Source organism: Petromyzon marinus, chromosome 21, assembly GCF_048934315.1.
Source record: "Petromyzon marinus isolate PM22_M1 ecotype Great Lakes invasive population chromosome 21, UKy_Petmar_22M1.pri1.0, whole genome shotgun sequence".
In the NCBI taxonomy this organism is placed as follows: Eukaryota; Metazoa; Chordata; class Hyperoartia; order Petromyzontiformes; family Petromyzontidae; genus Petromyzon; species Petromyzon marinus.
The window spans coordinates 2,468,746-2,495,886 of record NC_133687.1 but is presented as its reverse complement, the minus strand read 5'-3'; the positions used below and the strand labels follow the sequence as shown (position 1 = coordinate 2,495,886).

At 51.6% G+C, this 27,141-nt stretch overlaps 2 protein-coding genes across 2 annotated transcripts in view; both read left to right on the top strand.

Moving 5' to 3' along the window:
* The window catches only part of LOC116944537 (trace amine-associated receptor 365-like), a 32,017-nt gene extending 14,863 nt beyond the window's left edge, over window positions 1-17,154 (top strand). The window contains exon 3 of the mRNA XM_032958192.2: window positions 17,102-17,154. Within this exon, the coding sequence (XP_032814083.2) occupies window positions 17,102-17,154 (53 nt within the window). The remainder of the gene's footprint in view (window positions 1-17,101) is intronic.
* Window positions 17,155-21,681: 4,527 nt separating this feature from the next.
* Window positions 21,682-25,781, top strand: LOC116944659 (trace amine-associated receptor 365-like). The gene is made up of 3 exons (XM_032958396.2): window positions 21,682-21,788; window positions 23,508-23,536; window positions 23,881-25,781. Exon 3 carries the CDS (start codon window positions 23,963-23,965, stop codon window positions 25,019-25,021), a length of 1,059 nt encoding a protein of 352 aa, XP_032814287.1. The 5' UTR covers window positions 21,682-21,788; window positions 23,508-23,536; window positions 23,881-23,962; the 3' UTR covers window positions 25,022-25,781.
* Window positions 25,782-27,141: the final 1,360 nt, after the last annotated feature.

Here is a 27,141-nt window from a genome sequence, read left to right as displayed (position 1 = left end):
TTATGGGGGGGTGCAGGGAGAAGAGTCAGTGCACAGCATGGACGTCACCAGCTGGTTCACCACCAACGTCTTTGTCCTGAAGGTGAGGAACTTGCACAGGCGACTCCAGGTGGCCAGCCGCTCCTTCAGCTTCTCCTCCAGCTCGACCCAGTTCCTCTGCGGTGGTTCTCTCTCTCTCTCTGAGTCGTCTCTCTCTCTCTGAGTCGTCCTCTCTCTCTGAGTCATCCCTCTCTCGCTCTCTGAGTCGTCGGTTTCTCTCTCTGAGTCGTCCTCTCTCTCTCTGAGTCGTCCCTCTCTCTCTCTCTGAGACGTCCGTTTCTCTCTCTGAGTCGTCCTCTCTCTCTGAGTCGTCCCTCTCTCTCTATCTGAGTCGTCCCTCTCTCTCTCTGAGTCGTCCCTCTCTCTCTCTGAGTCGTCCCTCTCTCTCTATCTGAGTCGTCCCTCTCTCTCTCTGAGTCGTCCCTCTCTCTCTCTGAGTCGTCTCTCTCTCTCTCTCTCTGAGTCGTCTCTCTCTCTGAGTAGTCTCTCTGAGTCGTCTCTCTCCCTCTCTGAGTCGTCTCTCTCTCTCTGAGTAGTCTCTCTCTCTCTGAGTCGTCTCTCTCTCTCTCTCTCTGAGTCGTCTCTAACTCTGAGTAGTCTCTCTCTGAGTAGTCTCTCTCTCAGAGTAGTCTCTCTCTCTGAGTCGTCCTCTCTCTCTCTCTCTGAGTCGTCTCTCTCTCTCTGAGTCGTCTCTCTCTCTGAGTCGTCTCTCTCTCTCTGAGTCGTCCTTCTTTCTCTCTCAGAGTAGTCTCTCTCTCCCTCTCTGAGTCGTCTCTCTCTCTCTGAGTCGTCCCTCTCTCTCTCTGAGTCGTCCCTCTCCGTCTATCTGAGTCGTGTCTCTCTCTGAGTCGTCCTTTCTATCTGAGTCGTCCTCTCTCTCTCTCTGAGTCGTCCATCTCCCTCTCTCTGAGTCGTCCTCTCTCTCTCTGAGTCGTCCTTTCTCTCTGGGTCGTCCTCTCTCTCTCTGAGTCGTCCCTCTCCCTCTCTCTGAGTCGTCCTCTCTCTCTCTGAGTCGTCGTTTCTCTCTCTCTGAGTCGTCCGTTTCTATCTCTGAGTCGTCCTCTCTCTCTGAGTCGTCCATCTCTCTGAGTCGTCTCTCTCTCTCTGAGTCGTCCGTTTCTATCTATGAGTCGTCCTCTCTCTCTCTCTCTGAGTCGTCCCTCTCTCTGAGTCGTCTCTCTCTCTCTGAGACGTCCTCTCTCTCTCTCTGAGTCGTCCTCTCTCTCTCTGAGTCGTCCTGCCTCTCTCTGAGTCGTCCCTCTCTCTCTGAGTCGTCCCTCTCTCTGAGTCGTATTCTCTCTCTTTCTGAGTCGTCCTCTCTCTCTGAGTCGTCCTCTCTCTGAATCGTCCCTCTCTCTCTGAGCCGTCCCTCTCTCTGAGTCGTCCTTCTCTCTCTTTCTGAGTCGTCCTCTCTCTCTGAGTCGTCCTCTCTCTCTGAGTCATCCCTCTCTCGCTCTCTGAGTCGTCCGTTTCTCTCTCTGAGTCGTCCTCTCTCTCTGAGTCGTCATCTCTCTCTGAGTCGTCCTCTCTCTCTGAGTCGTCCCTCTCACTCTCTGAGTCGTCCCTCTCTCTCTGAGTAGTCCCTCTCTCTCTGAGTCGACCCTCTCTCTCTATGAGCCGTCCATCTCTCTCTTTGAGTCGTCCCTTTCTCTGAGTCGTCCCTCTCTCTATAAGTCGTCCCTCTCTCTCTGAGTCGTCCTCTCTCTCTCTGAGTCGTCCCTCCCTCTCTGAATCGTCCCTCTCTCTCTGAGTCGTCCTTCTTTCTCTCTGAGTCGTCCTTCTCTCTCTCTCTCTGAGTCATCCCTCTCTCTCTGAGTCGTCCCTCTCTCTCTGAGTCGTCCCTCTCTCGCTCTCTGAGTCGTCCTCTCTCTCTGAGTCGTCCCTTTCTCTGATTCGTCCCTCTCTCTCTGAGTCGTCTCTCTCTCTCTGAGTCGTCCCTCTCTCTCTATCTGAGTCGTCCCTCTCTCTTTCTCTCTCTGAGTCGTCTCTCTCTCTCTGAGTCGTCCCTCTCTCTCTCTCTGAGTCGTCCCTCTCTCTCTCCCTGAGTCGTCCCTCTCTCTCTCTGAGTAGTCTCTCTCTCTCTCTGAGTCGTCCCTCTCTCTGAGTCGTCCCTCTCTCTCTTTTTTTTACGATCAGAAGAAACAATAAGATGCTCGGTGTAGTCGGCACTTTGCTCCGTTCATCATTTCGGGTTTTTTTAATGCTTTGCTTTATGTAACCCCCCCCCCCCCCTTTTAAATGAAAGACCCAAAATATGATTTTCTTCCATTTTTTCCTTTCCCCTTCCCTCTCTCTCTACCCCCCTCTCTGCCTCTCCTCTCTCTCTACCCCCTCTCCGCCCCCCCCCTCTCTCTCTGCCCCCTCTCTTCCTACTCCATTTGGCTCGCTCTCTCTTTTTTTCTTTATAACTACGACAAGTGCTGCATCTGGACGCAGCCCTTCCCACAGTCAAACGGCCTCCGACGGGTAGCTCAGATCTGCATGCAGAGCTCTCCTTCATCTGCCACCGAGCACACGGCCTCCTCCAGCACCCACTGCTCCTTGAAGGCCGGCACGGCGTGGGTCAGCCGCGCGTGGCGGAACTCCGGCCACACCCTGGCTCCGACCAGAGCGCGGAAGATGCCCAGGCTGCTGGCTGGACGTTGCCCCTCCAGGGCCACCTTCCTCGCCCTGTATATGGCGAGCTTGGCGTAGCCGAAGAGCACGTTGACCAGCCCCTGAAGATGTTGGGGTCCGTCGCCCTTCGGGTGTCCAAAGATGAGGACCGTCGGGGAGAAGTGGAGGCTGAACCTTAGGAGGATGTTTCTCAGGACCTTGAACAGCGAGTCCAGGCTCTTGCACTCCACGTATTGGTGCGCCACCGTCTCCGCTTTACCGCAGAACCGGCACTCCGGGGACGTGTCGGTGAAGCGCGCCAGGGAGACGTTGGTGGTGACGGTGCCGTGGGCGATACTCCAGCTGAGGTCGCCGATGCGGTTGTACGTCGGTCTGCAGTAGAGTTGCCTCCAGCGAGGCTTCTCCGGAGAGACGCAGGGCAGGGCTCTCCTCCAGGCATGGTTCTTGTGGCTCCTCAGGGTGTCCTGTTGGTGGAACCGGACCATGTAGGAGTAGAGCATTTTCCTCTTTACATTTGCGAAGGCCACGTCCGGTAGGTCTTCTAGCCGGCACAGGTTGTGATCCGCCTTCGTTTGTCGGCATTGGCGATGCAGTGGCACGACTGAGAGCTCCAGTGGAGGGGGATCGAGAGGGGCCTCGTCATCCCCAACGCCGATGGGGGGCGTTCTCCCCGCTGCCGCTGAGAAGGCCCCCTTGGCTTCGGCCAGGATCCGGGCAGCCACCCGGAGCGACTGCAGCCCTGTCTTTGCGGCCACGTCTGCTAGTCCGAGCCACCGGCCCCGTGTTTCAGGCTCCACCAGATCTCCCATCTGGTGAGCCGCGCGTTGGCGAGGCGCCTCTTCATGCCAGGGGTGGTGGTGGTGGATGGCAGCTTTGTCTGTGGGTTCCTGAGGATCGGTTCGAAGACCAGATCCTCGGCCGATCGCGGTTGGTTCAGCCTCCTAACGGCGAGGGAGCTCCATGTCTGCAGGACGCTTCTGTAGAAGGGTGGCAGCTGTCCCAGTGGGAGGCCCTGCAGGTCCATGTAGAATAGTTGCTTGGAGCACTGCAGACCCCCCAGCTGTTTAAGGAGGAAGGAGGCCGTGACGCTCCAGGCCGGTGCAGGGGCGGCGCGCAGGAACTTTTGCGCTGCCTGCAGTCGGAAGGTGGCCAGCTGACTCCGCACGCACACCAGCCCGTGGCCGCCCTCGTCCAGTGGCAGGGCCAGGACCCCAGCCGCGACCCGGTGTCCTCCACCCGACCAGAAGAAGTCGAGGACCCGCTTCTGAAGTGCGTTGACGAGGCTTATGGGGGGGTGCAGGGAGAAGAGTCGGTGCACAGCATGGACGTCACCAGCTGGTTCACCACCAACGTCTTTGTCCTGAAGGTGAGGAACTTGCACACGCGACTCCAGGTGGCCAGCCGCTCCTTCAGCTTCTCCTCCAGCTCGACCCAGTTCCTCTGCGGTGGTTCTCTCTCTCTCTCTCTGAGTCGTCTCTCTCTCTGAGTCGTCCTCTCTCTCTCTGAGTCGTCCCTCTCTCGCTCTCTGAGTCGTCGGTTTCTCTCTCTGAGTCGTCCTCTCTCTCTCTGAGTCGTCCCTCTCTCTCTCTCTGAGACGTCTGTTTCTCTCTCTGAGTCGTCCTCTCTCTCTGAGTCGTCCCTCTCTCTCTATCTGAGTCGTCCCTCTCTCTCTCTCTGAGTCGTCCCTCTCTCTCTCTGAGTCGTCCCTCTCTCTCTATCTGAGTCGTCCCTCTCTCTCTCTGAGTCGTCCCTCTCTCTCTCTGAGTCGTCTCTCTCTCTCTCTCTCTGAGTCGTCTCTCTCTCTGAGTCGTCTCTCTCTCTCTCTGAGTCGTCCCTCTCTCTCTATCTGAGTCGTCCCTCTCTCTCTCTGAGTCGTCCCTCTCTCTCTCTGAGTCGTCTCTCTCTCTCTCTGAGTCGTCTCTCTCTCTGAGTAGTCTCTCTGAGTCGTCTCTCTCCCTCTCTGAGTCGTCTCTCTCTCTCTGAGTAGTCTCTCTCTCTCTCTGAGTCGTCTCTCTCTCTCTCCCTCTGAGTCGTCTCTAACTCTGAGTAGTCTCTCTCTGAGTAGTCTCTCTCTCAGAGTAGTCTCTCTCTCTGAGTCGTCCTCTCTCTCTCTCTCTGAGTCGTCTCTCTCTCTCTGAGTCGTCTCTCTCTCTGAGTCGTCTCTCTCTCTCTGAGTCGTCCTTCTTTCTCTCTCAGAGTAGTCTCTCTCTCTCTGAGTCGTCTCTCTCTCTCTCTGAGTCGTCCCTCTCTCTCTCTGAGTCGTCCCTCTCCGTCTATCTGAGTCGTCTCTCTCTCTGAGTCGTCCTTTCTCTCTGAGTCGTCCTCTCTCTCTCTCTGAGTCTTCCATCTCCCTCTCTCTGAGTCGTCCTCTCTCTCTCTGAGTCGTCCTTTCTCTCTGGGTCGTCCTCTCTCTCTCTGAGTCGTCCCTCTCCCTCTCTCTGAGTCGTCCTCTCTCTCTCTGAGTCGTCGTTTCTCTCTCTCTGAGTCGTCCGTTTCTATCTCTGAGTCGTCCTCTCTCTCTGAGTCGCCCATCTCTCTGAGTCGTCTCTCTCTCTCTGAGTCGTCCGTTTCTATCTATGAGTCGTCCTCTCTCTCTCTCTGAGTCGTCCCTCTCTCTGAGTCGTCTCTCTCTCTCTCTGAGACGTCCTCTCTCTCTCTGAGTCGTCCTCTCTCTCTCTCTGAGTCGTCCTGCCTCTCTCTGAGTCGTCCCTCTCTCTCTGAGTCGTCCCTCTCTCTGAGTCGTATTCTCTCTCTTTCTGAGTCGTCCTCTCTCTCTGAGTCGTCCTCTCTCTGAATCGTCCCTCTCTCTCTGAGCCGTCCCTCTCTCTGAGTCGTCCTTCTCTCTCTTTCTGAGTCGTCCTCTCTCTCTGAGTCGTCCTCTCTCTCTGAGTCATCCCTCTCTCGCTCTCTGAGTCGTCCATTTCTCTCTCTGAGTCGTCCTCTCTCTCTGAGTCGTCATCTCTCTCTGAGTCGTCCTCTCTCTCTGAGTCGTCCCTCTCACTCTCTGAGTCGTCCCTCTCTCTCTGAGTAGTCCCTCTCTCTCTGAGTCGACCCTCTCTCTCTATGAGCCGTCCATCTCTCTCTTTGAGTCGTCCCTTTCTCTGAGTCGTCCCTCTCTCTATAAGTCGTCCCTCTCTCTCTGAGTCGTCCTCTTTCTCTCTGAGTCGTCCCTCCCTCTCTGAATCGTCCCTCTCTCTCTGAGTCGTCCTTCTTTCTCTCTGAGTCGTCCTTCTCTCTCTCTCTGAGTCATCCCTCTCTCTCTGAGTCGTCCCTCTCTCTCTGAGTCGTCCCTCTCTCGCTCTCTGAGTCGTCCTCTCTCTCTGAGTCGTCCCTCTCTCTGATTCGTCCCTCTCTCTCTGAGTCGTCTCTCTCTCTCTCTGAGTCGTCCCTCTCTCTCTATCTGAGTCGTCCCTCTCTCTTTCTCTCTCTGAGTCGTCTCTCTCTCTCTGAGTCGTCCCTCTCTCTCTCTCTGAGTCGTCCCTCTCTCTCTCCCTGAGTCGTCCCTCTCTCTCTCTGAGTAGTCTCTCTCTCTGAGTCGTCCCTCTCTCTGAGTCGTCCCTCTCTCTCTCTTTTTTTTACGATCAGAAGAAACAATAAGATGCTCGGTGTAGTCGGCACTTTGCTCCGTTCATCATTTCGGGTTTTTTTAATGCTTTGCTTTATGTAACCCCCCCCCCCCCCTTTTAAATGAAAGACCCAAAATATGATTTTCTTCCATTTTTTCCTTTCCCCTTCCCTCTTTCTCTACCCCCTCTCTGCCCCCCCCTCTCTCTCTACCCCCTCTCTGCCTCTCCTCTCTCTCTACCCCCTCTCCGCCCCCCCTCTCTCTCTGCCCCCTCTCTTCCTACTCCATTTGGCTCGCTCTCTCTTTTTTCTTTATAACTACGACAAGTGCTGCATCTGGACGCAGCCCTTCCCACAGTCAAACGGCCTCCAACGGGTAGCTCAGATCTGCATGCAGAGCTCTCCTTCATCTGCCACCGAGCACACGGCCTCCTCCAGCACCCACTGCTCCTTGAAGGCCGGCACGGCGTGGGTCAGCCGCGCGTGGCGGAACTCCGGCCACACCCTGGCTCCGACCAGAGCGCGGAAGATGCCCAGGCTGCTGGCTGGACGTTGCCCCTCCAGGGCCACCTTCCTCGCCCTGTATATGGCGAGCTTGGCGTAGCCGAAGAGCACGTTGACCAGCCCCTGAAGATGTTGGGGTCCGTCGCCCTTCGGGTGTCCAAAGATGAGGACCGTCGGGGAGAAGTGGAGGCTGAACCTTAGGAGGATGTTTCTCAGGACCTTGAACAGCGAGTCCAGGCTCTTGCACTCCACGTATTGGTGTGCCACCGTCTCCGCTTTACCGCAGAACCGGCACTCCGGGGACGTGTCGGTGAAGCGCGCCAGGGAGACGTTGGTGGTGACGGTGCCGTGAGCGATACTCCAGCTGAGGTCGCCGATGCGGTTGTACGTCGGTCTGCAGTAGAGTTGCCTCCAGCGAGGCCTCTCCGGAGAGACGCAGGGCAGGGCTCTCCTCCAGGCATGGTTCTTGTGGCTCCTCAGGGTGTCCTGTTGGTGGAACCGGACCATGTAGGAGTAGAGCATTTTCCTCTTTACATTTGCGAAGGCCACCTCCGGTAGGTCTTCTAGCCGGCACAGGTTGTGATCCGCCTTCGTTTGTCGGCATTGGCGATGCAGTGGCACGACTGAGAGCTCCAGTGGAGGGGGATCGAGAGGGGCCTCGTCATCCCCAACGCCGATGGGGGGCGTTCTCCCCGCTGCCGCTGAGAAGGCCCCCTTGGCTTCGGCCAGGATCCGGGCAGCCACCCGGAGCGACTGCAGCCCTGTCTTTACGGCCACGTCTGCTAGTCCGAGCCACCGGCCCCGTGTTTCAGGCTCCACCAGATCTCCCATCTGGTGAGCCGCGCGTTGGCGAGGCGCCTCTTCATGCCAGGGGTGGTGGTGGTGGATGGCAGCTTTGTCTGTGGGTTCCTGAGGATCGGTTCGAAGACCAGATCCTCGGCCGATCGCGGTTGGTTCAGCCTCCTAACGGCGAGGGAGCTCCATGTCTGCAGGACGCTTCTGTAGAAGGGTGGCAGCTGTCCCAGTGGGAGGCCCTGCAGGTCCATGTAGAATAGTTGCTTGGAGCACTGCAGACCCCCCAACTGTTTAAGGAGGAAGGAGGCCGTGACGCTCCAGGCCGGTGCAGGGGCGGCGCGCAGGAACTTTTGCGCTGCCTGCAGTCGGAAGGTGGCCAGCTGACTCCGCACGCACACCAGCCCGTGGCCGCCCTCGTCCAGTGGCAGGGCCAGGACCCCAGCCGCGACCCGGTGTCCTCCACCCGACCAGAAGAAGTCGAGGACCCGCTTCTGAAGTGCGTTGACGAGGCTTATGGGGGGGTGCAGGGAGAAGAGTCGGTGCACAGCATGGACGTCACCAGCTGGTTCACCACCAACGTCTTTGTCTTGAAGGTGAGGAACTTGCACAGGCGACTCCAGGTGGCCAGCCGCTCCTTCAGCTTCTCCTCCAGCTCGACCCAGTTCCTCTGCGGTGGTTCTCTCTCTCTCTCTCTGAGTCGTCTCTCTCTCTGAGTCGTCCTCTCTCTCTGAGTCGTCCCTCTCTCGCTCTCTGAGTCGTCGGTTTCTCTCTCTGAGTCGTCCTCTCTCTCTCTGAGTCGTCCCTCTCTCTCTCTCTGAGACGTCCGTTTCTCTCTCTGAGTCGTCCTCTCTCTCTGAGTCGTCCCTCTCTCTCTATCTGAGTCGTCCCTCTCTCTCTCTGAGTCGTCCCTCTCTCTCTCTGAGTCGTCCCTCTCTCTCTATATGAGTCGTCCCTCTCTCTCTCTGAGTCGTCCCTCTCTCTCTCTCTGAGTCGTCTCTCTCTCTCTGAGTCGTCTCTCTCTCTGAGTAGTCTCTCTGAGTCGTCTCTCTCCCTCTCTGAGTCGTCTCTCTCTCTCTGAGTAGTCTCTCTCTCTCTCTGAGTCGTCTCTCTCTCTCTCTCTGAGTCGTCTCTAACTCTGAGTAGTCTCTCTCTGAGTAGTCTCTCTCTCAGAGTAGTCTCTCTCTCTGAGTCGTCCTCTCTCTCTCTCTGAGTCGTCTCTCTCTCTCTCTGAGTCGTCTCTCTCTCTGAGTCGTCTCTCTCTCTCTGAGTCGTCCTTCTTTCTCTCTCAGAGTAGTCTCTCTCTCTCTGAGTCGTCTCTCTCTGAGTCGTCCTTCTCTCTCTCTGAGTCGTCCCTCTCCGTCTATCTGAGTCGTCTCTCTCTCTGAGTCGTCCTTTCTCTCTGAGTCGTCCTCTCTCTCTCTCTCTCTGAGTCGTCCATCTCTCTCTCTCTGAGTCGTCCTCTCTCTCTCTGAGTCGTCCTTTCTCTCTGGGTCGTCCTCTCTCTCTCTGAGTCGTCCCTCTCCCTCTCTCTGAGTCGTCCTCTCTCTCTCTCTCTGAGTCGTCGTTTCTCTCTCTTTGAGTCGTCCGTTTCTATCTCTGAGTCGTCCTCTCTCTCTGAGTCGTCCATCTCTCTGAGTCGTCTCTCTCTCTCTGAGTCGTCCGTTTCTATCTATGAGTCGTCCTCTCTCTCTCTCTGAGTCGTCCCTCTCTCTGAGTCGTCTCTCTCTCTCTCTGAGACGTCCTCTCTCTCTCTCTCTGAGTCGTCCTCTCTCTCTCTGAGTCGTCCTGCCTCTCTCTGAGTCGTCCCTCTCTCTCTGAGTCGTCCCTCTCTCTGAGTCGTATTCTCTCTCTTTCTGAGTCGTCCTCTCTCTCTGAGTCGTCCTCTCTCTGAATCGTCCCTCTCTCTCTCTGAGCCGTCCCTCTCTCTGAGTCGTCCTTTTCTCTCTTTCTGAGTCGTCCTCTCTCTCTGAGTCGTCCTCTCTCTCTGAGTCATCCCTCTCTCGCTGTCTGAGTCGTCCGTTTCTCTGTCTGAGTCGTCCTCTCTCTCTGAGTCATCATCTCTCTCTAAGTCGTCCTCTCTCTCTTAGTCGTCCCTCTCTCTCTCTGAGTCGTCCCTCTCTCTCTGAGTAGTCCCTCTCTCTCTGAGTCGACCCTCTCTCTCTATGAGCCGTCCATCTCTCTCTTTGAGTCGTCCCTTTCTCTGAGTCGTCCCTCTCTCTATAAGTCGTCCCTCTCTCTCTGAGTCGTCCCACCCTCTCTGTGAGTCGTCCCTCTCTGTCTGAGTCGTCCCTCTCTCTCTCTGAGTCGTCTCTCTCTCTCTGAGTCGTCCCTCTCTCTCTCTGAGTCGTCCTCTCTCTGAGTCGTCCTCTCTCTCTGAGTCGTCCTCTCTCTCTCTGAGTCGTCTCTCTCTCTCTGAGTCGTCCCTCTCTCTCTCTGAGTCGTCCTCTCTCTGAGTCGTCCTCTCTCTCTGAGTCGTCCTCTCTCTCTCTGAGTAGTCCCTCTCTCTCTCTCTCTGAGTCGTCATCTCTCTCTGAGTCGTCATCTCTCTCTGAGTTGTCTCTCTCTCTTTGAGTCGTCCTTCTTTCTCTCTGAGTCATCCCTCTCTCTCTGAGTCGTCGTCTCTCTCTCTGAGTCGTCTCTCTCTCTCTGAGTCGTCCCTCTCTCTCTCTGAGTCGTCCCTCTCCGTCTATCTGAGTCGTCTCTCTCTCTGAGTCGTCCTTTCTCTCTGAGTCGTCCTCTCTCTCTCTCTCTCTGAGTCTTCCATCTCCCTCTCTCTGAGTCGTCCTCTCTCTCTCTGAGTCGTCCTTTCTCTCTGGGTCGTCCTCTCTCTCTCTGAGTCGTCCCTCTCCCTCTCTCTGAGTCGTCCTCTCTCTCTCTGAGTCGTCGTTTCTCTCTCTCTGAGTCGTCCGTTTCTATCTCTGAGTCGTCCTCTCTCTCTGAGTCGTCCATCTCTCTGAGTCGTCTCTCTCTCTGAGTCGTCCGTTTCTATCTATGAGTCGTCCTCTCTCTCTCTCTGAGTCGTCCCTCTCTCTGAGTCGTCTCTCTCTCTCTCTGAGACGTCCTCTCTCTCTCTGAGTCGTCCTCTCTCTCTCTCTGAGTCGTCCTGCCTCTCTCTGAGTCGTCCCTCTCTCTCTGAGTCGTCCCTCTCTCTGAGTCGTATTCTCTCTCTTTCTGAGTCGTCCTCTCTCTCTGAGTCGTCCTCTCTCTGAATCGTCCCTCTCTCTCTGAGCCGTCCCTCTCTCTGAGTCGTCCTTCTCTCTCTTTCTGAGTCGTCCTCTCTCTCTGAGTCGTCCTCTCTCTCTGAGTCATCCCTCTCTCGCTCTCTGAGTCGTCCATTTCTCTCTCTGAGTCGTCCTCTCTCTCTGAGTCGTCATCTCTCTCTGAGTCGTCCTCTCTCTCTGAGTCGTCCCTCTCACTCTCTGAGTCGTCCCTCTCTCTCTGAGTAGTCCCTCTCTCTCTGAGTCGACCCTCTCTCTCTATGAGCCGTCCATCTCTCTCTTTGAGTCGTCCCTTTCTCTGAGTCGTCCCTCTCTCTATAAGTCGTCCCTCTCTCTCTGAGTCGTCCTCTTTCTCTCTGAGTCGTCCCTCCCTCTCTGAATCGTCCCTCTCTCTCTGAGTCGTCCTTCTTTCTCTCTGAGTCGTCCTTCTCTCTCTCTCTGAGTCATCCCTCTCTCTCTGAGTCGTCCCTCTCTCTCTGAGTCGTCCCTCTCTCGCTCTCTGAGTCGTCCTCTCTCTCTGAGTCGTCCCTCTCTCTGATTCGTCCCTCTCTCTCTGAGTCGTCTCTCTCTCTCTCTGAGTCGTCCCTCTCTCTCTATCTGAGTCGTCCCTCTCTCTTTCTCTCTCTGAGTCGTCTCTCTCTCTCTGAGTCGTCCCTCTCTCTCTCTCTGAGTCGTCCCTCTCTCTCTCCCTGAGTCGTCCCTCTCTCTCTCTGAGTAGTCTCTCTCTCTCTGAGTCGTCCCTCTCTCTGAGTCGTCCCTCTCTCTCTCTTTTTTTTACGATCAGAAGAAACAATAAGATGCTCGGTGTAGTCGGCACTTTGCTCCGTTCATCATTTCGGGTTTTTTTAATGCTTTGCTTTATGTAACCCCCCCCCCCCCCTTTTAAATGAAAGACCCAAAATATGATTTTCTTCCATTTTTTCCTTTCCCCTTCCCTCTTTCTCTACCCCCTCTCTGCCCCCCCCTCTCTCTCTACCCCCCTCTCTGCCTCTCCTCTCTCTCTACCCCCTCTCCGCCCCCCCTCTCTCTCTGCCCCCTCTCTTCCTACTCCATTTGGCTCGCTCTCTCTTTTTTCTTTATAACTACGACAAGTGCTGCATCTGGACGCAGCCCTTCCCACAGTCAAACGGCCTCCAACGGGTAGCTCAGATCTGCATGCAGAGCTCTCCTTCATCTGCCACCGAGCACACGGCCTCCTCCAGCACCCACTGCTCCTTGAAGGCCGGCACGGCGTGGGTCAGCCGCGCGTGGCGGAACTCCGGCCACACCCTGGCTCCGACCAGAGCGCGGAAGATGCCCAGGCTGCTGGCTGGACGTTGCCCCTCCAGGGCCACCTTCCTCGCCCTGTATATGGCGAGCTTGGCGTAGCCGAAGAGCACGTTGACCAGGCCCTGAAGATGTTGGGGTCCGTCGCCCTTCGGGTGTCCAAAGATGAGGACCGTCGGGGAGAAGTGGAGGCTGAACCTTAGGAGGATGTTTCTCAGGACCTTGAACAGCGAGTCCAGGCTCTTGCACTCCACGTATTGGTGTGCCACCGTCTCCGCTTTACCGCAGAACCGGCACTCCGGGGACGTGTCGGTGAAGCGCGCCAGGGAGACGTTGGTGGTGACGGTGCCGTGAGCGATACTCCAGCTGAGGTCGCCGATGCGGTTGTACGTCGGTCTGCAGTAGAGTTGCCTCCAGCGAGGCCTCTCCGGAGAGACGCAGGGCAGGGCTCTCCTCCAGGCATGGTTCTTGTGGCTCCTCAGGGTGTCCTGTTGGTGGAACCGGACCATGTAGGAGTAGAGCATTTTCCTCTTTACATTTGCGAAGGCCACCTCCGGTAGGTCTTCTAGCCGGCACAGGTTGTGATCCGCCTTCGTTTGTCGGCATTGGCGATGCAGTGGCACGACTGAGAGCTCCGGTGGAGGGGGATCGAGAGGGGCCTCGTCATCCCCAACGCCGATGGGGGGCGTTCTCCCCGCTGCCGCTGAGAAGGCCCCCTTGGCTTCGGCCAGGATCCGGGCAGCCACCCAGAGCGACTGCAGCCCTGTCTTTGCGGCCACGTCTGCTAGTCCGAGCCACCGGCCCCGTGTTTCAGGCTCCACCAGATCTCCCATCTGGTGAGCCACGCGTTGGCGAGGCGCCTCTTCATGCCAGGGGTGGTGGTGGTGGATGGCAGCTTTGTCTGTGGGTTCCTGAGGATCGGTTCGAAGACCAGATCCTCGGCCGATCGCGGTTGGTTCAGCCTCCTAACGGCGAGGGAGCTCCATGTCTGCAGGACGCTTCTGTAGAAGGGTGGCAGCTGTCCCAGTGGGAGGCCCTGCAGGTCCATGTAGAATAGTTGCTTGGAGCACTGCAGACCCCCCAGCTGTTTAAGGAGGAAGGAGGCCGTGACGCTCCAGGCCGGTGCAGGGGCGGCCCGCAGGAACTTTTGCGCTGCCTGCAGTCGGAAGGTGGCCAGCTGACTCCGCACGCACACCAGCCCGTGGCCGCCCTCGTCCAGTGGCAGGGCCAGGACCCCAGCCGCGACCCGGTGTCCTCCACCCGACCAGAAGAAGTCGAGGACCCACTTCTGAAGTGCGTTGACGAGGCTTATGGGGGGGTGCAGGGAGAAGAGTCGGTGCACAGCATGGACGTCACCAGCTGGTTCACCACCAACGTCTTTGTCCTGAAGGTGAGGAACTTGCACAGGCGACTCCAGGTGGCCAGCCGCTCCTTCAGCTTCTCCTCCAGCTCGACCCAGTTCCTCTGCGGTGGTTCTCTCTCTCTCTCTGAGTCGTCTCTCTCTCTGAGTCGTCCTCTCTCTCTCTGAGTCGTCCCTCTCTCTCTGAGTCGTCCTCTCTTTCTCTGAGTCGTCCTCTCTCTCTCTGAGTCGTCTCTCTCTCTCTCTGAGTCGTCCCTCTCTCTCTGAGTCGTCCTCTCTCTCTCTGAGTCATCCTCTCTCTCTCTGAGTCGTCCCTCTCTCTCTGAGTCGTCCTCTCTCTCCCTCTCTCTCTGAGTCGTCTCTCTCTCTCTGAGTCGTCCCTCTCTCTCTCTCTCTGAGTCGTCTCTCTCTCTCTCTCTGAGTCGTCCCTCTCTCTCTCTCTGAGTCGTCCTCTCTCTCTGAGTAGTCTCTCTCTCTGAGTCGTCCCTCTCTCTGAGTCTTCTCTCTCTGAGTAGTCTCTCTCTCTGGTTGCGGTGCAGAGCTACAAGTTGACATGATTATTAAAGATATGGCCTCTATTATGCTGTGAAGGGTCATTGCACGAAACGTCGCCTATTATATATACCTTTGATATATTATGTATTACACATACATGTAAATACATGTTATATATGTACTAGCCTTTTGCCCGTCTAAGGACGGGTATATTGCAGTAAGGAGCCGTCCACAAATGACGTCACGCACCTGGAGGGGGGGGGGGGTCAGACCTACTATTCACACTGGCCAGACATCCTTTAAGAGGCCGGAGTAACCACACTTCCTTACCCAACCACACGCGCCCTGCTGGGTGGACGAAGGCTTACCCAGGTCTGCTGCAGTGGTATAACGGTCAACACATCGCACTTACAATTCCTACATGTCACCAGTTCAATTCAATCTCCCGCCGCTGCAGTTGGGGGTTGTCCATAAATGACGTCACGCACCTGGGGGGGAGGTCAGACATTTGTGACGATGTGTGACGAGGGGGGGAGGGGGGGTTTGAGAAATGTGACGTCACATCAAAATGCGCAACTTTAAATAAATATCAATTAAATTGAATAGTTATAACAACTCTAATTTTGATTAATTTTCATTATTAACTATTTGATTATTTAAATTTACTAAGGTCACCTTTTATTTACTACATGAAGGAGCATTTTGCTTCTCCATTGGAGCATGGAGAAGCATACATTTTGTGATTTTTTTGAATGATTGTTATTAAACATTTTGATTCTAATGATTCTACCAGGGCTTTTCATTCTGTGGAATGAATATGTGATTGTTATAATTGTACTCTCCATTTTGCTTCGTTCTACTACAAAGTTTCAAGTTTTTGTTTTAATAGTTATAATTATTTTTAATATTTTATAATTATAAGAGAATTTTAATATAATATTCTGAACATCTGCAGTTTTAGTTATACGTTAAATATTTTCAAGTGAATTTTATGCTAAATTTCAGCTTTTCAACGCCTCCTTCTGAATAAATGTTTTCCCCTACAACATCAGAGTGCAGCGCCACATTAAATACGCACTACAATGACAATCGTTTAAAGTGATTTGAAACATGTGTTATTTTCAAAATGGAAATGTTTTTGGGGGGGAAGGGGGGCAGAGCTTTGTGACGTCATTATTGAGGGGGGTCTGACTTTTTGTGACGCCGTGTGACGGCCAAAATCGTGTGACGTAATTTATGGACGGCCGCTAAATTAGAAACTTGCAAGCGAAAATCAGGCCGCGACGTGATATTAATTGCATCCATTCGTGTGCAATTTGTAAGGCCGCGGTGACACAGACTTATTTCATTTCAAGGTCATAATCCCGTGTTCATCATGACGTCCTTTTTACTTCTATGTCTCAATAGCGTTAGGGAGATCACGTGACGTGAGGGTTCTGCCTTTGCAGTGAGGGTTTTAAGTTTACGCTGAGGAGGGGGGAGGAGGCGCCCCCCCTACCCCCATGTCGAGTGACGTCACCCGCTCATGATCATTAATGAGGGGGGGGGGTTCTCCATGCTGGAGTGACGTCATCTGCTCATGATTATTAATGAGGGGCGGGTCCATGTGAAGGACGTAACCTGTTCGTGATTGTTAATGAGGGGGGCTGGTCGACGTGGAGTGACGTCACGCACGTTACACACTGACATTCTTGGGCAAATACAGTAGTCAATACATATATTTCCATTATATTTGTTTAACAGATAATCATATATAATATATGCTATATGATACGTATGTAACTATATTAAGATACACATTAAAACATCATCATCATAAATATCTAATTAATTATATTTAAATACATCCTGATGTGCTTTTTGCGCTGCTCATGGCCCTCGCTTAATACAGAAGAGCAACAGAAGGACCGGCACCACGAACACACAAGGCTCACTGCCCGCACCCCACCCCCCGCCTCCCACCCTCTCGCCCCCCTTCACAGCAATTATCTCTCTCGAAATCCCTTGGGTCCGCATCCCTCGCTTCCCTCGTTCGGAGACTTGTGAACTGTTAAGTTTAACACCGCCATGAACCATTAGCCTGCTGGGTGAGTGAAAAGCGGAATGGTGGTGAGTGGGTGGGGGGATTGGTAGTGTGGCCGTTAGCAGGCTGCACTACAGACCCGGCGACCAGAGTTCCATTCCCGCTCACGGCTAACACCAGTGAGGATGATCTGAACCGGCCCTGGGCCTCCTCTAGGTTGACGCAGCCTCAAATGAGTACCTGGTGCCGTGTGTCAGCATCGCCGCTGGGGAGACAAAGACAGCCGGGCGTGGTGTTGTCGACCCACCCGCCTTCGTGTGCCGTGCCGGCCGTCATAGGTGCTCCCTAACAGCACTTGTCCCCACAGTCTGTTGAGGCTATACGGGGGTTATTTGTAATTTGTATGGGGCGGTGGTCGTGCTGGGAGGTTGTCGCGGTGGCAAAGATACACAAGACGAAGTATGATTGTGTGTGGGAGGTAATTGGTGGGATAGGTGAGTACTGTGTGGGAGACTTGGCTGGTGAGCTAGTTGACAGGGTAGGTGGATGGGAGGGGGGAGTGACACACAGGTCCACTTATGGTGGGGTCGATGAGTGGGTGGGAGGCAGGGGTGTTTGATAGGGGTGGCTGAGGTTGGTGGCTGGACGGGAGAGACGAGTGGATAGAGGGGTGGGTGAGTGGGTGAGTAAGCGCTCTAATAAGCTCATACTCCAGGGAGCCACGGCGCGGGTATATAAACACACAAAGCGGAGAGGTAACGCACCTGGTCGCTCGGTACCAGGTGAGATACACAGGGTAATACTAACGACGGCCAGAAGACGCAAGAATCGACAGTGCTCTGCGTCAAGGTGAGCTTATATGTTAGAGGTGGCCGTATAGATGAGGGGCTATAATGTCCGTGTGTTAGCGACTGACCCAACACCACGAAGGACCTAGGTTAAATTCCTGGGTCCGGGTGGGTCAACCAGGGGTTCAAAATATTCGTGTTAGAACCGCTGAGAACGTGACTTCGAGTCTCAGTACAACATTCTGCATGCCGATCGACTTCCTATGGTGATACATCAACTGGGGGGGGGGGGAGGGGGGGCATTAAATAAACGTGCACCATTGTTTCAACGGCCGCACCGGGAGATTGAACCGATCGAACAGGCGACTTCTGGGTTACAAGTCCAGTGCGGTAAGCATTACACAGCTACTGTGGCGGTGCCTCTCTGACTCAGGGGTCGCCAACCTGCGGCTCCGGAGCCGCATGCGGCGCTTTGGCTGCCCCTAGCGGGCAGCCGTTTAACAACAACAAAAAAACCCGTCAATCTGAAAACGTAAGGTAAAAAAAATGTAATCGATTAAATATGCCAGGAAACGGGTCACTGTGGGACGTCTTGGTGACAACATCTCCAACAGTGAGGCTGTATTGTCAAAGAATAACTAAGGGGGGGGGGGGAACTAAATGGCCTAAAACTGCGCCTATCACCTATTTCATGTATCTAAGTCAGAGTGTGTGTTGTCATCTGCTGTTTGTGTACCAGTTGCTCTGCGTGTGATGGGCCTCTCGAGCTATCTTGGTCAAAGATAGCCGACCCCTGCTCTATGCACTCCGATCGGCGAGGCTGCGTTTCGATTTATTGTCTGCCTCTCGATGTGGACTTACAGTTTATGTCTATCTCCCCTCGGTCGACTCAGTCTCAAATGACTACTCTCGTGCGATGTTGTAAACATTGCCGCTCGAGAGATAAATGCGGCCGAGCGTGGTTCTGGCCACCCACCCCCTCGCGTGTCGTACCGACCTTCACCGGTGCTCACTAAATACAGTGAGGGAAAAAAGTATTTGATCCCCTGCTGATTTTGTTCGTTTGCCCACTGACAAAGAAATTATCAGTCTATAATTTTAATGGTAGGGTTATTTGAGTAGTGAGAGACAGAATAACAACAGAAAACTCCAGAAAAACGCATGTCAAAAATGTTATATATTGATTTGCATTTTAATGAGGGAAATAAGTATTTGACACCTCTGCAAAACATGACTTAGTACTTGGTGGCAAAACCCTTGTTAGCAATCACAGAGGTCAGAAGTTTCTTGTAGTTGGCCACCAGGTTTGACACATCTCAGGAGGGATTTTGTCCCACTCCTCTTGGCAGATCTTCTCCAAGTCATTAAGGTTTCGAGGCGGTTGTTTGGCAACTCGAACCTTCAGCTCCCTCCACAGATTTTCTATGGGATTAAGGTCTGGAGACTGGCTAGGCCACTCCAGGACCTTAATATGCTTCTTCTTGAGCCACTCCTTTGTTGCCTTGGCCGTGTGTTTTGGGTCATTCTCATGCTGGAATACCCATCCACGACCCATTTTCAATGCCCTGGCTGAGGGAAGGAGATTCTCACCAAAGATTTGACGGTACATTGATCCGTCCATCGTCCCTTTGATGCGGTGAAGTTGTCCTGTCCTCTTAGCAGAAAAACACCCCCAAAGCATAATGTTTCCACCTCCATGTTTGACGGTGGGGATGGTGTTTTTGGGGTCATAGGCAGCATTTCTCCTCCTCCAAACATGGCGAGTTGAGTTGATGCCAAAGAGCTCCATTTTGGTCTCATCTGGCCACAACACTTTCACCCAGTTGTCCTCTGATTCATTCAGATGTTCATTGGCAAACTTCAGACGGGCATGTATATGTGCTTTCTTGAGCAGGGGGACCTTGCGGGCGCTGCAGGATTTCAGTCCTTCACGGCGTAGTGTGTTACCAATTGTTTTATTGGTGACTATGGTCCCAGCTGCCTTGAGATCATTGACAAGATCCTCCCGTGTAGTTCTGGGCTGATTCCTCACCGTTCTCATGATCATTGCAACTCCACGAGGTGAGATCTTGCATGGAGCCCCAGGCCGAGGGAGATTGACAGTTCTTTTGTGTTTCTTACATTTGCGAATAATCGCACCAAATGTTGTCACCTTCTCACCAAGCTGCTTGGCAATGGTCTTGTAGCCCATTCCAGCCTTGTGTAGGTCTACAATCTTGTCCCTGACATCCTTGGAGAGCTCTTTGGTTTTGGCCATGGTGGAGAGTTTGGAATCTGATTAATTGATTGCTTCTGTGGACAGGTGTCTTTTATACAGGTAACAAGCTGAGATTAGGAGCACTCCCTTTAAGAGTGTGCTCCTTATCTCAGCTCGTTACCTGTATAAAAGACACCTGGGAGCCAGACATCTTTCTGATTGAGAGGGGTTCAAATACTTATTCCCCTCAATTAAAATGCAAATCAATTTTTGACATGCATTTTTCTGGATTTTTTGTTGTTATTCTCTCTCACTGTTCAAATAAGCCTACCATTAAAATTATAGACTGATCATTTGTTTGTCAGTGGGAAAACGTACAAAATCAGCAGGGGATCAAATACTTGTTTTCCCTCACTGTAGCACTTGCCCCAACAGTGGTAATATGCTATACGGGGGATCTTTGTATTTGTGTCTCCCTGCTTGGTTATCTCTCTCACTCTAACGACCTGCGTGTCTCTCTCTGCCTTTTGGAAAGTAAAAGAACAAGATCCACTGCTGGATGAAAGCCTCCGCAAGCCGCCGCCGCTGTCCCTCAATGTCTGGTGATGGAGCAATCCACTTTAGCTCCTCTACACACGAGCTGATTTTATCGCTCCGCCTCCACTCAATGATGTCCTCTCAAATGCATACACGTATCTTGCGTGAGGATGCAGGACATTCGTCAACCTCAAAAAATGCGATCACAATGCGGATTTATATATGAGGTCATAAATGCTCACGTGCCGGGAGACGTTGTATAGGCATAGTTCTCTGCGTCAATTTGTCGGTCTGTTTGTGTATCTATGGGTCTCTGTGTGAATCTATGGGTCTCTGTGTGAATCTCTGGCCCTCTGTGTGAGTCTGCGGCTCTCTGCGTTAGATTATAGGAGAGAGGGGCAGTCAGTTATAGGCAGAGGATAAGATGATGGGTCTTGAGCCTGCACTTTAATCAGGGGCACGGAGTCGACAGCATGGATGGCTGGGGTCTCAGTATCGCAATTGCAAATAAATCAAAGTATAAAAATGTAATTCTAGATTTGAAGCTTTCGTGACTGCAAGGATTCATACCCTTTGGTTTTTCAGGTGGGGACAAACACAGCGAAGACAGTTGCTGAGATATGTCAAAGAGATGGCTCTAACAGGGGTTTATATAGCTGAGGAGGGTGGGGGGGAAGAGGGCAGGGTGGGTATAGGGGCGGGGTGTGGGCTGGGGGAGCAATTCCCAAAGCTGAGGATACAGCTGAAGTCCCATATGAAAGGCTGGGAGTAAAAGACTGGTAATGTGGATATGAATATAAGCTGTTAAGGCAGCTAGGGTTTAACTTGGTTAATAACATCTTTCGGCCGTGGCTGATCATTGTTTCAACGCAGCGGGTTCTCATGATATTATCTTTTTCGAGACCAAGGTGCTCTGCAAGCCGTCTGAATACCACCAAAGGTTTGTCCATGAGGCCATCCAGATATACAAACATAGACATAACTTCAACCGAGAAGATGGATTAAAATTGAGCAATCATTGGAAAGATGCTATTAACCAAGTTAAACCCTAGCTGCCTTAACCGTTTATATTCATATCCACATCACCAGTCTTTTACTCCCAGCCTTGCACATCACTAGGAAATTTAAGATACAGCTTTCCAATCGTGTAGTCGTTTTGTCCGATTCCACTCTCCCCCGCTTCCCCCCCCACCTGTGGGACTCGAGCTGTATCCCCAGCTTTGGGAATTACTCCCCCAGCCCACACCCCGCCCCCATACCCACCCTGCCCTCTTCCCCCCCCACCCACCCTCCTCAGCCATCTCTTTGACATATCTCAGCAACTGCCCTCGCTGTGTTTGTCCCCACCTGATGACGGACGCTTGTGTTGCGCCCGAAACGTCGTGATTTAATTTAGTTGTTTTCATTTATTTTATTGATATTTTACCTACGTGACTTTACCGAAAAAAACCAAAGAGTATAAAAATGTACTTCACATTAACGTATTAAGTATGTGGGTATATCAATATGTGCCTGCGTGTCGACGTATTTATATCTGTGTGCGTAAGAGTTTGTGTGTGTGTGTGCCTGGGCCTCCCCTTCGTCGACTCAGTCTCAAATGCGTACCTGGTGCGGTGTGTAAACATCGCCACTCGAGAGATAAAGGCGGCCGGGCGTGGTGTTGGCCACCCAACCCCTTATGTGCCGTTCCGGCCTTCATCGGTGCTCGCCAATAGAACTAGAAGATAGATTTTCCCTCCTGTTGTCTGTGTCCTAAAAGTTACCTGTGTCGCAAATGTCAGCTTTACCCTGTCTGGAAGTACCGTAGAGAGCTTTTTTGAGACATATGCAAATTAACGTCTTTATTTATATAGATAGAAGATACATTTTGCTTAGCGCGCTGCGCTGCAAAAACTGGCTTCGCGAATTCGATTCCCGCTCATAGTTAACACCAGTGCAGATTATAAGAACCGGTCCTGGGCCTCCCCTAGGTCGACTCAGCCTCAAATGAGTACCTCGTGAGGTGTTTAAACATTGCCACTAGTAAGACAAAGGCGGCCGGGCGTAGTCCTGGCCAACCACCCCCTCGTGTGCCGTGCCAGCCTTCATAAGTGCTCGCTAACACCACTTTTCCCATCAGCCTGTTGAGGCTATATGGGGGATCTTTGTCTTTGTTTGTGTATGTGCACGAATGGGTGCGTGTATATGAACATCGGAAGGGAGATGCAGAAGAGTTATCTGCGATTGTCAGTCACAGATAACATCAGTCGCGCCTCTCCTAGGACTACTTGGCACGGTATGTGAACATCACTGGGAACACAAAGGCGGACAGGCGTGGTGCTGTCCATACCACTCCAACGTCCGCTGTACGACTCAGTGCATCATCCGTTGCGGACACGTAAAATAGGTACCATCTTGTTGGATGTCAACAATGTTTGTCCTGTGGACAGAATGGGCCTGACCATGAGACTGTTGGATTTCCAGCACTCGCTTTACAGCGGCGCGAAGAGTTTGACTTGATAAATATTTATATTACAGAATAAAACGATAGGGGGACACATTATCTGATACATATAGACAATATATAGAGATGTTAAAGCTTAATCATGTTTTGGAGGAGCTCGAAATCTTGGCATAATTTTGTAAAGTCTATGCCTCATTGCCATCGTTATCAGCTACGATTTATCCACAGCTGGATGAAGATCTCCCCAAATCACCTAGCACCTAGCTTCGGCAGATGAGTTGACTTCGTCACTTCCATGGGTTCCTCTATAACTTCCATGTGTTCCTCCGTTACGCGCATGTGTTCCTCCGTTACGCGCATGTGTTCCTCCGTTACGCGCATGTGTTCCTCCGTTACGCGCATGTGTTCCTCCATAATGTCCATGTGTTCCTCCATAACGCCCATGTGTTCCTCCATAACGCCCATGTGTTCCTCCATAACGCCCATGTGTTCCTCCATAACGCCCATGTATTCCTCCATTACGCCCATGTGTTCCTCCATTACGCCCATGTGTTCCTCCATTACGCCCATGTGTTCCTCCATAATGCCCATGTGTTCCTCCATTACTCCCATGTGTTCCTCCAGAGCTCCCATGTGTTCCTCCATTACTCCATTGTGTTTCTCCATTACTCCTATGTGTTCCTTCATAACACCCATGTGTTCCTCTATTACTCCCATGTGTTCATTCGTAAATCCCATGTATTCCACCATAACTCCCATGTGCTATTCTATAACTCCCATATGTTCCTCTATAACTCCCATGTGTTCCTCTATAACTTCCATGTGTTCCTCCATAACGCCCATGTGTTCCTCCATAACGCCCATGTTGTTCCTCTATAATGCCAATGTGTTCCTCCATAACTCCCATGTGTCCCTCCATTACTCCTATGTGTTCCTTCATAACACCCATGTATTCCTCCATAACGCCCATGTGTTCCTCCATTACTCCTATGTGTTCCTTCATAACACCCATGTGTTCCTCCATAATGCGAATGTCTTCCTCCATAACGCCTATGTTCCTCCATCATGCCCATTTGTTCTTCCATTACTCCCATGTGTACCTCTATAACTCCCATGTGTTCTGCTATAACGCCCATGTGTTCCTACGTAACTTTCACGTGTTCCTCCATTACTCCCATGTGTTCCTCTATAATTCCCATGTTTTCCTCTAAAACTCCCGTGTTTTCCTCTATATTTCTCATGTGTTCCTCAGTAACTCCCATGTCCCTCCATAACTCACGTGGATTCCTCCATAACTTCCATGTTTTCCTCCATAACTCCCATGTGTTTCTCTATAACTCCCATGTGTTCCTCTATAACGCCCACGTGTTCATCCGTAGCTCCCATATATTCTTCCATAACTCCCATGTTTTCCTCTCTAACTCGAATGTGTTCCTCTATAACCCCAATTTGTTTATCTCTAACTCCCATGTGTTCCTCTTACTCCCAATGTAAGTCATACGCAATGACCATGGGAAAGACCCACATTTGAAAACTTTCTAATACGGTGCTTAGACAAATCGCATGACCAAAATCTTCCATTTCCTCTCTCTGTCAGTCTGCAAGCTATTACATTTTTTCTAATTCTTATTTGTGCTTCTCTCCATTCCTCCCCTCTGCAAGTGTCTGTCTGCCCTTCAGTCTGTCTCAAGGTGAGTTTCAATAGGTCTCGATGTTTAAAAATAACAACGATAATCAATTTCTGGATGAAGATTATTCTAATAATTATTTACCCAGGAGAGACACACAAATCTCAGTACTCTTTCCTGGATGGTCCTGCTAAGCTTGAATAATTTTCCAGCAAATGTTTCTTCTTCAAATTTGCCAACATTTGGACCATGCCACTCGTGGCCTCTTTACAGCAGGCTACACATATTTAATTACATTTATTACGGTCAATACACCTGAAGTATTAACCAGGGCGGCCGCGGCCTCGAAACGTGAACCTCTGCAAATGCGCCAACGCTGTCGCCTGCTTCGTCGTTGCTCCTTGCAGATGTTCGTCCCTGACGGTGAGATGGTCGAGTCGTGACGTGACAACGCTCTGCTAACTACGTCACCCGGCGGGCGCCCCTGCAATGTTGCAAGAAACGGTTCACAAAGTGGTGACTTGCAACGTTTCCTTCTACAACCTCAACTGCACCCTGTCCGAGCTGACCCAGCCGGAACGCGTGGCCTTGATTTGCGTTTTTACCATCATCATCACCATCACGGTGGTGGGCAACATCCTCACCATCGTCTCCATACTCTACTTCAGGCAGCTGCAGACTCGCACCAACGTGCTCGCCCTTTCGCTGGCCCTCGCCGATTTCCTGGTGGGCTGCCTCATCATGCCCTTCTCCGTGATGCGCACAGCCTACAGCTGCTGGTTCTATGGCCAGCTGATGTGCCGCATCCACACGTGGCTCGACTATACCTTCACCACGTGCTCCATCTTCAACCTGGCGTGCATCTCCATTGATCGCTATGTGGCCATCAGCGACCCGCTGCGCTACAATCAACGCGTGACCTGCAGGACGCTGGTGGTGATGCTCACCATCTGCTGGAGCAACATCATCCCGTACGGTGTCTCCTACATGCTGAAGCTCAACATCAAAGGCATCGAGAGCGTGGTCGCCGCCAAGAGCTGCCCGGACAACTGCGCTGTGTTCATGAACGTCCCGTTTGGACTCGCCAACTCCATGGGCGCCTACATGCTGCCTATGCTGTTCATCATGGCGGCATACTCCAGGATTTACATGATGGCTCGGAATCAGGCGAAGAAGATCAGCTCGCTGGGAGACCAGGTCCGGGCGAGCAACACAAGCGACTTAACCATGCAGAGCAGGTGGAACGCCATGAAGAGGGATCACAACGCCACCAAGACCCTGGGCATGATCATGGTGGTGCTGTTTATCGTGTGGCTGCCCTTCATCGTGGTGGTGGCCATGGAGCCGGTGATCGGCTACAAGATGGACCCGACGGTGTGGGACGTGGCCAACTGGTTTACCTACTTCAACTCCACGATGAACCCCATTCTCTTTGCATCCTTCAACAACTCATTCCGAAGTGCATTCTATCTGATCATGAGCGGCAAGATCCTGCGCGGCAGCTACAGAGGGACGGATCTATTCAACTTTAAGAGGTCAGAAAAGTAATTATAATTATCAGCAGCAGCAATAGCAACAGCAGCAGCTGTATTCTATCTACTGCTGGATGAAGGCCTACCTCACCCCCCCCCACCACAACCCATCCCATATCTCACTGCAATAATCCATCTAACACCTGCATGTGTCCCTCCGTGGTTAGTCTCGACTACTGGCGGTCATTCCCTTGCAGTGACAAGTCCTGCCCAAGCCAGCCTGACTCTCATGGAGTCGACATGATGTCTCCCTGTGCCTTGTGCGTGCCCTCTGATCCACGAGTTGCTCTTATCGCGTTTTTCAGTGTAATTAGAATAATAATACAAATTATGATGCGCGGTCATAAATAACCGAACAAATTAAATGCAGCATATATAGGGTGGATTAGAAGTCATGACACAGGGTTATTTTAGTTATTTCCACAAATTACATGACAGGGTTATTTAATTTATTTTAACAAAAGTTGAAAATGACTTCCATTGACATGAATGCATTAATGAATTCTCTTTTTGAATGAATTTGGGACATTTAACATACAGAAAAATAAACGAATTTAACTCGTTAGTCTTTCGTCAATGTTCGTTCCATTATTAAATGTCCATCTGAAAAGATGGAAAAGATAGATATAAACAATGATAAAAAAAACTAAAATATGAACTTAAAGAATGCATTTGTAACGCCAGTGTTAAAAAAAAATTATAGAACTCTACGTGTCCTGACTTTTTGCCCACCCTGTTATTTAAATACTGTTTTGAAATAATAAAATTTGCACGTGAGAAAAGTTTTTATCGTGTGTAACATTCCTACCATAGCCTTGTCATGTATGAATCGTTGTTTGAAGTCTATATTCTTAGGCTCGCCACGGTGGCGATGTTACCTCCCTCACCTGGTATACAGGAGATCGTGGGTTCGATCCCGACCCTGACGCCTGTATATTTTGAGTTTGCATGTTTTCTCCGTGGTCGCTTGGATATTTCTACGGGTTCTCGGGTTTTTCCCTACACACTTAGAATAAACATGCGTTTTGATTATTTGGCTGCTACCATATATTTCCACATGATACGCCACTTCGTTGAGCGATCATTTGCAGCCAGGTCGCTCCTTACAAAGAGATAATAGCTCAGTGGGCTTTACCTGGTAAAATAAAAAATAGATGAAATAGTAATAGTCTGGTTTGGTAATGATGAGTTGTGATGCTGCTGCTGATATCGTAGTGACTGTCTTGCAAGCTTGGAGGTAGATTGATATTCTTTATTTAATGATTATCATTATTGTGTTTGCGATGGGTGCTAGTTATTTGCAAGCAATGCCGTGATGTACCCAGATGTGAATCGAACGAATACATCAGATCAAACTCGAGTAGATGCGAAAAACGTGACTTTGTCTGTGCTTCTGCAGCGATAATAAACCGATTTGTGGAATACCGACGACTGTAAATAGATGTTCGAGCTTGTTCAGCCGTTCAACTGCGATGACCAAACGAGAGTATTCGACATACTCTTCCTGCACACTGTGGCAGGAGTACCCACACTTATTTACCCCACTACACGCGACCTGCCAATGCACTCGCTGTCACGTACACCCAATTCAGATTCGCATACTACTGGATGGACAGCATAGAGAGAGAGAGGTAAGAATTTAATAACATTTGGCGCATTGTATCAAGGGGCCCACCATAAATGACGTCACGCGATTTGGGACGATTTTTAACCCCCCCCCCCCACCCTGTCGTCACACGGCGTCACAAAAAGTCAGACCCCCCCCCCCTCAAATATGACGTCACAAAGCTCTGCCCCCCCCCCCCAAAAAAAAACATGCTTAAAATCGCTTTAAACTATTGTCATTGTAGTTTGTACTTAATGTGGCGCTGCACTCTGATGTTGGAGGAGAAAACATTTATTAAAAAGTATTTAAATTCTGATTTAAAGCTTTCGTGACTGCAGTAATTCATATTCTTAGTTCTTTCGGTAAAGTCACGTTGAAGGGAAAGAATAACATAATAAAATATATAAAAAATGAAAATTCTCACGACGTTTATGGTCGAAACGTCGTGAGAATTTTTATTGTTTTATATATTTTATTATTTTATTGTTTCCCTTCAACGTGACTTTACCGAAAGAACTAATAATAAAAAG